This window comes from Anser cygnoides, chromosome 9 (assembly GCF_040182565.1).
Source record: "Anser cygnoides isolate HZ-2024a breed goose chromosome 9, Taihu_goose_T2T_genome, whole genome shotgun sequence".
In the NCBI taxonomy this organism is placed as follows: domain Eukaryota; kingdom Metazoa; phylum Chordata; class Aves; order Anseriformes; family Anatidae; genus Anser; species Anser cygnoides.
In genome coordinates this window covers 25274441-25287500 of record NC_089881.1, presented here as the reverse complement: position 1 = coordinate 25287500, position 13060 = coordinate 25274441, and the positions used below count along the sequence as shown (strand labels likewise).

The 13060-nt window shown below is 40.1% G+C and overlaps 1 protein-coding gene across 2 annotated transcripts in view; it reads left to right on the top strand.

Moving 5' to 3' along the window:
- The window catches only part of RSRC1 (arginine and serine rich coiled-coil 1), a 145182-nt gene that overhangs the window by 75949 nt on the left and 56173 nt on the right, over positions 1-13060 (top strand). For both annotated transcript variants that reach the window (XM_067002661.1, XM_048059362.2), the window contains exon 6: positions 7991-8042. In XM_067002661.1, coding sequence (XP_066858762.1) covers positions 7991-8042 — 52 coding nt within the window. The remainder of the gene's footprint in view (positions 1-7990; positions 8043-13060) is intronic.

The window sequence follows — 13060 nt, the reverse complement described above, 5'->3', positions numbered from 1 at the left end:
GACAGCTGCTAAATGAATGGGTAGGTGGTAATTTTTTAGCCATTAATGTGTGTGTGGATACAGTATTATTTATATTTTCCTCTCTCTTAAAGAATTCATGCAGACTTTACAACTGCCTGAGTTTGACATTTTCAGTAATTTTTTCTTTTTTTAAGAGACCTGGATCTGCCAATTTTTAAATCTTGTTTACAACTCTCTGTATTTCTTGTGCATAGTTAACCCATGTGCTGTATCCACTTCCAGTATGAAGGCCATTTTCCTTGCTTTTCATCAATAATCTTCACTGAAATTGATACGTTACGTTTTACGGTCCTTTAAAGGAGCACTTGCTACTGCAATATGCAAAACGGTTTGAATACGGAATGAAAATCGCTGACATATGTTGGAGCTATATGTGGCTATTTGCCACAGACATTGGCTGCTGCCTTTGATTTTGTTCCAGTAAGCCATTGTTACTTATTTCTGAAATTTTCTTTTGGTAATATTCTGAAGAAAGCTGCATTTTTTCCTGACCACCTTGCATATAATGGTTCCCTGAAGATATTGTGGTAAACCGTGTCTCTCATGGAAAAAAAAAACCTAGTTAAGTGGGAGTGGATACAGGGAATGTGTGATTAAAGTTAACAAATCCAAACGCTTTAATGACCATTTATGTCCTGGATGAGAGATGGAAAAGGATTTTCTGAATCCTCTGCTCTTGAGATATGGCACATGTCAAAGTGCCTATTATGACTAGGGACAATATAATGTGTTTTCCCTTTTGATCTCAATTTTTTTAAGAAAATTCACTTGGACGAAAAGCATGTAGTCAAAACAGTCCTTGACAGAAAATGCTAACATTCCATGAAGCTGCTCAGCAGCTGTGGAGCTGTGACTTCAGAGCTGTGCCAACAACCTTGTCTTTCCCCTCCGAAAGGCTCTGAATTTCAATGACTGGGCTATCTCATTGCCTTCTGTTGTCTTTCTGCCCCGATTTGGGTAGCTCGGCAGCCTTGGGGTACCAGCAGTGGACAGGGTGGTCTGTGCAGCTCGGGAAAGTTTTCCAGACCTTTCTGTCAGGGTACAGATGTTTCCTCCCAGCTCTGACTGGGAGAGCCTTCTTCCACGGACAGATCCTGCTTGATTATCTCCTCGGTGCAGTGGCTGTCTTGCTAGTTAAGCTGTACTTTTCATCATTAGTCATATTCTTCCTGTGGCCTTTACATACATTAAAGGCTAAAATGGCTTTTTTGGCTTCTTTTTTTTTTTTTTTCCCGATAATGATTGCCCTTTCATAGTTAGTATGTTGCTTATGCTGGCTTTTTTTCCTTTCCTTTTTTTTTTTTTTTTGCATGGAAGTGCCAAAAGCATCTGTGTGTTTGATGGACAGATATTGCTATTATCCCATGCTTTACATGATTTTTTCCACTTCTAATTCATGTACATCATGCTTTGATAATTGCGTAGGTCTGACAACATCTAAGATCAAGATTTTTGTTATGCTCAATTCTATTTCAGTAGTAACACGGAACATGTCAGTAATTTGCATTAGACTGTAACTAACGTGTGTTGATGAGAGGTCCATAAAAGAGTATAAAAATTCTTAGGAAACAGAATATGGGCAGTTTCTCAAGCTTACAATGTTTTCTGTTCCTCTTAGGCTACTTACCTAAAGTTTAAAAAACAAACAAGCAACCAAAAAGCAACATCAACAACAAACAAACAAACCAAACAAGCACCAGGTTTTTGCAATAAAAAAATTAGACTATTAGACTGCAAGCAGCCTGACAGTTTCCCAGATTTTTTTTTTCAGTTCCGTCCTATGTAATAGTAGGAGTGTAAAACCGCTCTGTCAATATAATACAAATTTGATGTGTTCCAGTCTTAGCTGCTGATCATTTTCCTACAGCTAGCGCATCAGCTGGATAGTTGTAAAAACAAATCATCATTTCCCCATTGTATTTAACAGGAAGGTAGTTATGGGTAGGAGGCAAGCTGGGAAACACCGCCCTTGTTTGTGGAGTAAACGGCGTCGGTGCCATCTCGTGCTGGACTCACTTTCCCAATTTATCCTTTTTCCCAGTTTATCAAAAAATCATTTTTTTTTGGAGCAGGTAGATCTACATTAGGTCAGAACAGTGCTCCTGCCATAGCCTGTATCTGTGCATTACCGATTGATTGTATCAGAGAAGTAACTCTGAATCAGAAATACCATTTAGCATCCAGTCATTTCTGCTGATTAATGTCTGAAAATGCAGGGGTATAAATCAAGTAATGCTGGGCATGCTTGTTACATTTCTCTGTTACTAATTCATGTTGTGAATTCTTCTGTTGTTTTGTTTGTTTGTTTTAATGAGGAAAAAATGTTCCTCTGTCAGTTTTGAATTTGCCAACCTCAAATTCATTCTGTTTGCTCTGGCTTTTGTATGAAAAAGAAGACAGTTACAAGTTCTCAGTCTTTTTTAATTTTATTTCATTTTTTAATGTTGCATGCCCTTATGAGGTGTTCTGTAATACAAACAAGTTCTTCATTTTCATCTCCTTTGGTAATTATTATTTTTTTAATCTCCTAATGAGAAAGGGATGACTCAAAAGGAATGCCTCCATTCCTATGCTAAACAAACATGTCACATAATCTTTTTCATAATTTGATCAAACTCTATTTAAAAGATAGGCAGGGGTTAGGGTTCTTTGTTGCTCTCTCCCTGTTGAGATAGATTTACTAGAATTGGGATGTATAATATTTCAGGTGAAGGCAGGCCACTGACTTACAGAATATATTAAAATGAAATTATACATCTATCCCCTTTGTTTAATTTTTTTCATTTCTTCCTTGTCTTTTCTCATTACTGATATACATTGAGGTCTCCTTTCAGCTGTCCACAATGATGCCTAAACTATTTTTTTCCTGAATTGATACTGCGCTTTGAGAACACAATAAGGCGAGTGAGAAGTTCTCTCCAGTCTGCATTACTCTGTATTTATCAGCATTACATTTTATGCTGTTCTGTGCTGCTGTTACCACTTGATCTGCTTAAGGCTTTCAGCCTCCTGTACCCCTAAATAATGCATTTACCTGTAGATGCAATAATGCCGTCATTCGGCGTCTCCCCAGGTCGCTGCTGAGGCTGCGAGCCCGGCCTACATTTTAATGTGGAACGGGAGTAATTGCTGGTGCTGTGAGACGTGGCCTGCTTGTTTTGTGCCTTGCTGACTGCTTTTCTCATGTAGCACTTTAATTAAAGCTTTTGGCACTTCAGCGAGAACATCAGCTTGTCTTTTTGAGCTAACGTATGAGCGTATTTGAGGAGATTCGGTGGACTCATGAGGCAACGTTTGTCCGTGAAGACGCCGTTTAGACAGCAGAGCAGTGTGGGGTTGTCCTCTTGCTCTGGGGGAGCCTCTCCTCTCTGCAGGACCCTCACAGAACGGTCACTGCCACCAAGTAGTCTTTGGAAGAGTTGCCTCAGCCTGGACGGTGCAGGTGCCCTCGGATCATGCCGACCCGCCCCTCTTCAGCCGGAGCTTCTGGTGGCCCAGCCTCCGCCTCCATTTCTCAGTCCAGAGCTCCCGTCTGCCAGCCCCATCAGGCACCAAAAAAAAAAAACCCACGACCCAACAACCACAAAACTTTGCAGTTTTGTATCGCTGCAAAACAATTCTCTCCTTCATCCCAGCTAACCAAATCCTTGGGCGTTTTGCTCGGCTGAGTCCTGTCAGCTCAGTCCGCGAGCCCCGGCGTCCCGACGCGCCGCCTCCCGCTGCTCTGCCAGCCCCGTGCGTGGGCCCGCGCAAGTCGGCGAGCGCAGGTGAGGCTGCGTCTCCTGAACTGCTCGGAGAGCTGGTTAGCTTTGGTCAAAACCAGTCTTTGTCCTGAACCCTTCCTGTGGTTTTGAGTGAAAAGCAAAAATCAAGCTGAGAACGTGCAGCGAAATCACTTGATAAAGCCTCTAAAAGAGTCCCGGTTGCAGTGGTGCTGAGGTATTTCTGCTATACTCTGTCTTCCCAACTTTCCTTTTTCTGGAATTCATTGCAACAGTTTACTGTAGGTTTTTGACCCGCTTTGTATCTAGTCTCAATTGTTTTGGATGGCCTACTCTTCCAACAGCTAGGGAACTTAAGTTTGGGTCTTTTTATTATTATTATTACACTTTTTTTGAGCTCTGCAGGTGTTGGGAATGACTAGAGGAATGTCCCCAGGAAAGTAACTGATGATCAGCTGGAGCAGAAATAAGACGATGGATTTGTGTTCAGCTTCCAGAGTCATATATGGGCTTACTTAATTGGTGTTTATTTGCTGAGTCCTTTGGGTATTGTTTTGGTTTTTAAACTGGAATCTTAGTACAATTGCAACGAAAGAAATTTAACTAGGGAAATGACATCTTGCTGAGGAGACCTATATTTAACACAAGTACAATTCATGTTCTATTTTAAGCTGCAGTGAGTGCTTGCAGTAATATTGTTCCCAAAACCTGAGCAGGAACATTTGCCGCTGCTGCACTGGCAGTTGGCCATGGGGCCGTGAGTCAGCTTCAGGAAGGAACCCGGACACCAATCTGTGCAAGACGTAACGCTGAGACGTTTCAACTGGCATAAACAAACTGGCTTACAAAGTTTGGGGGATCTGTGGCATTGTATTTTTCTAACATCCAGACCAGAGGGCAGTTGTGGGCCTGTAGAAAATTGTGCTTTTATCAGTAAGTGGAAAAAAAATTTTTAAATTATGAACTTGACTGGTTTCGTTAAACAGATTTGATATCCTACATCCCCTCTGCAAGTCTGTCATTTAATTACAATTTCAGGCAGCACGTGTGGCTCGGGCAGCTAAGGGATGTCAATCACGCCTGCCGCGGAAGGCAGGCACTCGGGGGCTGTTGCTCCTGGCTGCTCGTGGGGCTGCAGAAGGCTTTAAGGCGGCAGGTTTTGTATTTACCGAGTGCAAAGATAAAACAGTTGTGTAAAATACATGCAGATTGATCCCTGTCACACTCGGGTTTGCTAGGCTTTCATAGACATGTTGTTAGAGAGAAAAGTCCTGTAGTACATTATACCTGACCGATATCATTAGTGATGCATAGGAGGGATGGAACGGAACCAGTTTTAGCACAGACAAACGTCAGTGACATTCCACGTGAAAACTCCATGTTCATAAAAATTAGGCAGGAGCACACCGCAACTCCGAACCTTTCGTCGTGGTTAACTGCTTGGCTCATGTGGTAGGGTAGCGTTGTCTGACACTGGCAAGAGCCACGTGCACTACTTAGCAGTATTCACACTGTTCTCTAGTTCAAATGGAGGTTTGGACTGCTTCTCTTTTTTTTTTTTTTTTAGACATTGGCAGTTTTTTTCTCAACTTTCCCAAGTGTAGTTTCACTTGACTACTGACCTCGCAGTTCAAAATTTATCACAAGTAGCAGGAAGATGTGTAAAAATAAAATCTAGTACCTGAATTGAAGCATTTGTTTCAAACTTATTAATTATCTCAGTAAAATAAAAACAGCTGAATTCCCCCTGAAATTGAACATTTTTGAAAGCAAAACATGACACCGATGGCATCTCTGGAGCTCCCATCAGGCACATCCCCTTACTCCCTGTAGCTACTGCTAGCTAGCAACTTGTGTGGGTTTGTTTGCTTTGTTGTCAATTTTTTCTTTGTTTGAAACAATAAGAACCAAATTTAAAGTGCTGAGATCGTAGGGCAATTTTATTTTAAAAAATATATGCTATTTTTGAAAGCTCTACAAGTGTAATGCAGTAGATGTACTGCAAAGGAATACAAGTCAAAAAGGATGTGCTGCATCTTCCTAAAGTATCTTGCATTAAAAATTGAATGCATATAATCAAATATTTGCTTGAAGTATTAATAACAATTATGAGTCATGTGGGTATCTTTGAACCTAACTTGTGAAATCTGTTTAGTAAAGTAATGATACAAACTTTCTTAGAAATAGAAGTTCATGTTTTCCCGTCTCCTGCTTTTCCACTGGTTGGCTTTTTCATAGCAGCCAGAAGATGGGAAGCTGTTCAAAAGGAAACTGTTGTTGATGGAAAGCTTAAAAAAAAAAACCAAGCAAATAAAGCAAAAAGAAATCATACCATCCCCTATCTTCCTAATCTCCAAAGGTATCAGCCCAGTTCCGCAACGTAGTTTAGTCTGTGTAAGCTTTTGAGTGCCTTGTTCCTAGTTTGGCCTTAATCTGTACAGTTCTGCATGCTGTCCCCGAGCTGACGTCCTCCCCTCCTTCCAGACAGCAACTGTGCGACCGCTTCATGAGCAGAGTTGGTGGCAATCCTAAAGCGTGTGCTAAACCTGTGTGTCATCCTCTTTTTGTCTTTGATGGCTGATGACATCAGTTGTTTTCCCAGTGAACTCAGATATTTTTTTGTATTTTCCTGTATTTTTGGGAAAGCACGAAGGGTTGCTTTCCAGCTTGCATCAGACAGCACTCTGATAGTTACTGCAAGAGGAAGAAAAGTGAAGATAGTTTTACAATGAACTTCAAGCTTTTTCTAGCTGTCACCAAGAGTGGTGGTGAACACGAATGTAGCATTGGTATAGCAGTTATACTAAATTTTGCCCAACACCTAGGTTTGTGCAAGTGGTTATTAACATTCTAAACTAAAACTTTTAGACCCCTGTAAACTGAAATCTGTGTCTTTGTTTATATTTTTTCAGTTTGCTGATGAATGTAACGTCTTTCATAGTGCATGCTAATGAAAGGAGCTGTCTATAAATTATTGTAGTAGGAATTGAATCGTGACTCTCTTAGCAAGAGTAGATGTAATGGTACCAAAACAACAAAAAAAAAAGGGGGGGGATGTTAGTGAATGAATAAGGAATAAACACCTAAAAAACAGGAAGCAGCTTTCTTGTGAGATTATGTATGAATGCGTATGCTTCTGCACAGTGTGAGATACTCAAACTAGAACCTTTGTAAACTTTCACACCTTCAAATTATGAATGACATTTCAGAATACTGGGCCACTTCACATGGACTGTATTTCATGGCAATACAACACCAATCCTTCCCTAATCTGTGATGTCAAACACGACGCAGTCTGAGATGTCTTTGGTTGCAAGAGGTTTTGAGAAAAGCCGGTGTCTGCTCAGGGCTATCGCTCTTACCTGTAGAGCGTCGTCGGCTGGGACAGTCAGAGCGAGGAGCTCTGCCCGACTGCCCTGACTGATGCTTGTGTCGGCAATGAGGTGAAACCTGAAAGGTGCCAACTTACGTTGGTTATCAGAAGAAATGTTCTGGTTCCAACGTCTGCCCAGAAGAGCTCTCAAAGCTGAAGGATGACGCCAGGAACTTCCCGCGTGCTTTGTTCTTTTTAGCGCAGAGCAAGAAACCTCCCAAACTTTTCAGATGCTTACAGAAATAATCAACTTCTGCACTCCGTGACAAATGTGGTTTATGTATAAATTTAACTGTGAAAACGTTTGAGTGGCTTCAAAATTAGAGGGATGGCAAGCGCATTGGACACAGTAAAACATCACTTGGAATAATTAGCATAGTGGGTACGCAGCCAACAATGTGCTCCTCAGCCCAACAGATGTGAAGAAATACCTTAAGGAAAGGAAAAAATCAAAACAGATAACAGAAGGAGTGTGAAAAACTTGCCATATTAATCATTTTAAGAGCAGATTTTGAGCGTGTTTGTACAGGCATGTATTTTGATGTGATGGGGTCGCGGTGGCTGCCGGGGAGGAATCGCTCTCGCAGCCCTGGGTAAGGAGGTGGGTGCTCGGGCGCCGTTGGGCTGGCTGCTACGCTGCTGCTCGACCAGAACTGTGTTTGCTATTCAATTCTGAAAAGTTACCTGCTAGTTTCTAGCTCAGAAAGGCTTGGTACTTGTTCCTGTCTTGGAGTTCCTCGGATAGTGTGTGGCACTGGGTCACCTGCAGAGGCGAGGGCTCGCTGTTAGCGGTGGGAGATGCGTAGCCGGTAACGTGACCTCGCGTGTCGATTGTGCAAACAGTTGTGAAGATTTACAAATCCTCTCTTTTCAGACTCCTGCTGAACAGGCCAAAGCTAGATTACAGTTGGTTCTTGAGGCAGCTGGTAAGTCTTGCTATTATAAGTAAAATTATATTCTTCAAGTGTACATATTTCTTTTTTATAATACCAGACAAATGAAACCTATCAAGATAGAAATGTTACTGTTTTCTATTTGGCAAAGGCTGAGTCCCTTTCTCCATAGCTCACTTCAGTTTCTGGTTAAGTTGCAACTGGTGTGCATCATCGTTGGCATTTACTAAACTTCTCTAAGGAGATAAAGTGCTTTTTGTTGTCTGCTGTTGGAGAACCGGCACTCAGACTTCATGTGTTTGTCCTCTTGCTGCTGCTACCGAAACTCTAGTCTGTGTTTTGAAAAATTTGGTTTTGTTTCTTTAGTTTCTAGCATTGAACTAAATTGGACATATAAATACTTACATTTCTTTGTTTGAAGTGGTAGCAGAAATACGTAGCAAGCTTTCCAAAAGGGTCAGATCAAGAGGCTGACCTCATATTAGTGCCCTCCAGAAAGAACTGTTCCTATTTTGTCTAGCACTAGTAGCAAGGAAGGCAAAATGCATGTCTCGGTAACTATTTGGAAGTTTTAATTCAATTCAAGATTGGAGGAATCCTGTAGCTTCGTGTCACGTTTAAAAATTCATGGAAACTCTTGTTCTATTGAACCAAAGGCTAGAAGATCAGTCCTTTTTTTTTTTTTAATCCCGCTTTTTTTGCAGATACTTATCTAAGTCCAAGGTAAGTCCAAGACATACTCGTTCCCAAATGAACAGGAGTTCCCTCTTTTATTTCTTTTTTTTTTTGTTATTTGTTTTTTTTTACACTGCTCTAGCAGTGCTGTGTGTTTGGCCAGTGGGCTAATGTAGACTGAGGTTTGTTTTGCTCTTTGACGCCTTGCAAAAATCTCTACCTTGATGTGGAGATTTTGTCCTCCCTTCACCCGGTCTCCAAACAGTTATTTAGAACTTTATTTAGTTATTTTGATGCACTTACATGTGAAATTATTATCTGAGAACCTTACACTGTGGTGGGATCATGATGATTTATAAAGATACCTAAATATAACATACTGGATGTCCATGAGGTACTTTCATTTGTCTTCAGATTATTAAAATAACAATTTAACTCTCTAATATGTTAGTCTGTGTTGAGGTTTGTCATGCTAATTTATTTCTGTATCTTAACGTTTCCCATTTTAATTTTCCTGTTAAAACTTTGTCAATTTTTCCACACAGAAAGGAAAACTTCCAGTATTTCATACACATTGTAATAAATTCATGCTTGTCTTTAGTTCGGCTTCTGTCTGTCTCTGGTTTATAGATTCTTAATTTATAAACAGCGATTTCCAATACCATTCTTTATTTTTCCCCCTTACTGAAACCTCCTGTTTTAAGGAATACCATCTTTTCACTTTCCTGGATTTTTTTTCCAGAGAAATGCACCTAGCCCTTTATATTCTGTAGTTTCAAATGCGTTCATTGTTCTCCATAACTTTTAATAAACCTTTGAAGCATATAATTATAAAGTAGATGTGACAGCACTGACCTAAAAAAGCACAATTTGTTTATACTACTCACATCTGTCACACCTCATTTTTTAATTTAACACCTGGGAAATGTATAAAAGATACCTAGGAGTTGTATATCATCGTGACCTGGGTCACAGAAATTTCCAGAAACACATAAAGGGCCTATGATATTTTTTAATTTAAATATTCACAATTGAAGTCGGAAATTTAGATTGAAGCTGCACACTGTTCATAAATAACTCGAGAGAGCTAATCTGTTTGTTTCTCTTACTATCCAAATTTTATAGGAAAAAAGTGTTTCCTGTCGTTTTTTAGGTGCTGGTAATCATAAGCATTTATGAGATCATTCCCCCCTTCTTTTCCCGGTCCTGTATTCAGTCAATTAAATCGAATTTTTATTAAATTCGTTTAAGAGGATGAGCACGTTAATGCTGTTCTTTCAACGTCTTTATTGTATTTATTCATTGCAAAATGAGCACTTTTTTCACCTTTAAAGAAATAAAAGCAAGCAGTTGTTGGAGCATTACTGAACAGCTAATTGTGTTCTGTTGACTTTTCTGAGTTCAAAATCAACAGATTAATTGTTGTTGCTGTTGTAGCATGATCACTTAGCTGAATGTAATGGGAATTTTAATCCGTACTTTGGTAACAATGAACAAAGCCGCTGGTTGTGTACGTAGTGCTCAGTACAGAACACGTCCCAGACTTGTGAATTAACTTGTGGGATATCTGGCTGTCTTGTGATGGGAATTGCTCCATTCACACTAAGTGGGGGAAAAAAGTGTGCCGTATCCAAAGTATATTATCTGTATTTTAAGGACTGTTCATAACATGCACTGTTTTCTATGGTTGCGATAGACAAAACAGTTTTACCTTCTGCAGTGCCTCAAAATTACCCCCAAGTGTTAGAGAAACTTTTGGGAAGGTCCCTGCGCTGTTCGTCTCCACTGATGTGCTATAACATTGGCATCTCCATTTCCCCTTTCCATGCCATTTCCATGCAAAAATATCCCGTCTCCCACATGAATCTAACATTCTCTTTTGTCATTGGTATTGAAATATATTTGCCCATTTCATTCTGAAGATTTCCACATATTACTGCGCTGTACAGTGCATATTACTGTACTGTACTTGGTTTACTTAGCAAATGGTTTTGGTTATTAATGTATTGGCAATGCCTTCAGATGAACATAACACAAATAGAGCAAACAGTACCTCCACTGTGTAAGGTTACAAAGTATATTAAATGTTAATGTGCACAAATCGAAGCTAGCTTGTCTATAAAATACCAGTGTTTGTTGTAAGAGCAATCTGACTTCAAATTCAAGCTGATGGTAGGTTTTGCACTTTGCTTATAGCCTCTCCCAGCACTACATTTATCTAATATTTAAGTTTGTAGCTCCTATTCACCGTAGCCTCATGACATTTCAAATTTAATTTCTTTATTTTACAATCTAGGTTTCTATTTTGCTTAACCCCGTCAAATCGTCTAAATTCCAATGTATCCTTTGTCAATGCCACTTCTGTAGATTAAAACATTATATTAAAAAGAGAGAGAGACTGGGACATATCTGTTGTGTCCTAGTGGAGAAGCCAAGTTACTGTTCTGTCAGACTTTCATTTTGAAAAAAGAAATTGTTAGTAATGATACAGGTTTGCAATACGTCTCTATTGAACTGGAGAGCGCTAGGTGCAAAAGTTCATGGCCCATGTTTTGCTTTGTTTCTTGTTGTGTTTCAGTGAAGTATTTGCACGATAGGCTTGTCTTCTCAATCTGAAGATGTTTGTGTGTATAATTCTGTGCTTCACATCAACCTATTGACTTGCAAATTATGTGGCTTTATCCCTGTGGCTTTAAGCAAGAGAAAGAAGGTGGTATATTGAAATACACCAGTAATGTTATGGATTTACAGAATACAGGCTTTGAAAGTGGTTTTGGAATGCCAGCTTTACCAAGTCCTGTTCTAGTGCAATGGCCATGGTTTAAAAAAGTTAATTAAACATAATTGTATTCCCTTCACTCTTCACTACTCGCTTCGTCACCAGCAATGCTTGATTTCAGGGAAGGCGAATGTCCAAGGGCCTCCTCGTCAGGCAAAACTCCATCAGGAATTGTAGATGTTCGGTATCTTGGGAAAATCTGCTTTTAGTGTCTTTAATATTCATCTAGGAAATATCAGCCAATTTCTCTGAAAGCCAAAAGACAGCAAATAGTAAACCAGACTCTTTTTAATAGAGTGTGCTGGTGCACTTTGGGGTCTTTCTGGTCTCTCGTTGCAGGAGAGTTGGTAAAATACAGCAAATTCACCTACATTTGGGATGGGAGGAGGGAAAGGCGGCCATCGTTACGTTCAGGTGATCTGCTGCTGTCAAGAAGTTTTGTCTCTGTCCTTTGTTTGTGGTGGCCTTGCTACACGCTTTGTTAAATTCCATTTTTCTTTGTTAGTGCAGACTGATTTCAGTATCTTTGTTCTCATTAAGCAGCATAACACTTGAAGACACTGAAGCACTCCACTTGAAATTTTAGGGCAACTGGTTCTTGATTTATAAAAACTGCCGTTGGTCTCGGCTATAAATGATATTTGCATGACTTTATTTTCTTATCCTTCTCAATATTTAGATACCAGAAAGCCTTTTTAGCATTGTCTAACAATATCACAGCAACTTGCCATGTTTGAGCAGATGTTAAGCAGGCAATAGTTGAATGTTAATTTTGAGAGGGTGGTATGTTTAAGCCTATCTGAAGTATGTTGCATGTGGGCCTTCCAGACTTAGCTACAATGCTTTGTCTCTTGGGAGAATTTTAAAGCTAAACCTCTTTCTTTTTGTCACTCTATATGGACTCTCTCAAGTCAGTATAAAGCAGATCATCCCTAGGCTAAAGCTCTTCAGCTTTTGTTATTGGGCTCTGTAGACCTGTAATTAGGCCTCCTGGCAGGCCTTGCAGGCCAGTTAATGGTCATATGGAGTTTCTATGAGGCAGACTGGCTTTGTATAAATCCTTCGTAGGAATACGTTTATGGGTCACTTCCTACCAGGACCGGGCTTTGTGCGGGTGCCCCGCGGGCTGACAGGGAGCAGGTTCCCTTGACCATGGCCAGCTCAGTTTGCGGCGCACAATCTACCCGGCTAATCCCCAGTGTAAACAGAGGATTTAGCCGAGCTTCTGTCACTTACAGTTGCCAAACCACTTGGGTGTCTGTGATTCCTTTCCCAGACTTCATTACTGAGAGACAGAGAAGCACAGAAGATTTGAGCTTGTTTTGGTATTAAGCATTTGCTTGCGCATATCACGAATATTAAGAAAAAAGTTTCCCATACGCTGAATCCTGCCTTACTAACACTGATAAGCTTATTAGCAAACCTACAAAACCTTACAGCCAGCTAATTTGTGCCAGAAGTTGTTGTATGGCAACCGCGTTTTCACATAAAGATTAAAATATGGATGAATATTCCAAAATGTAAATATATTGAGATGAACTAGCATGTGGACGTTTCGAGCTAACAATCTTACTGCTTTTACCAAAGGAGTCTGAAA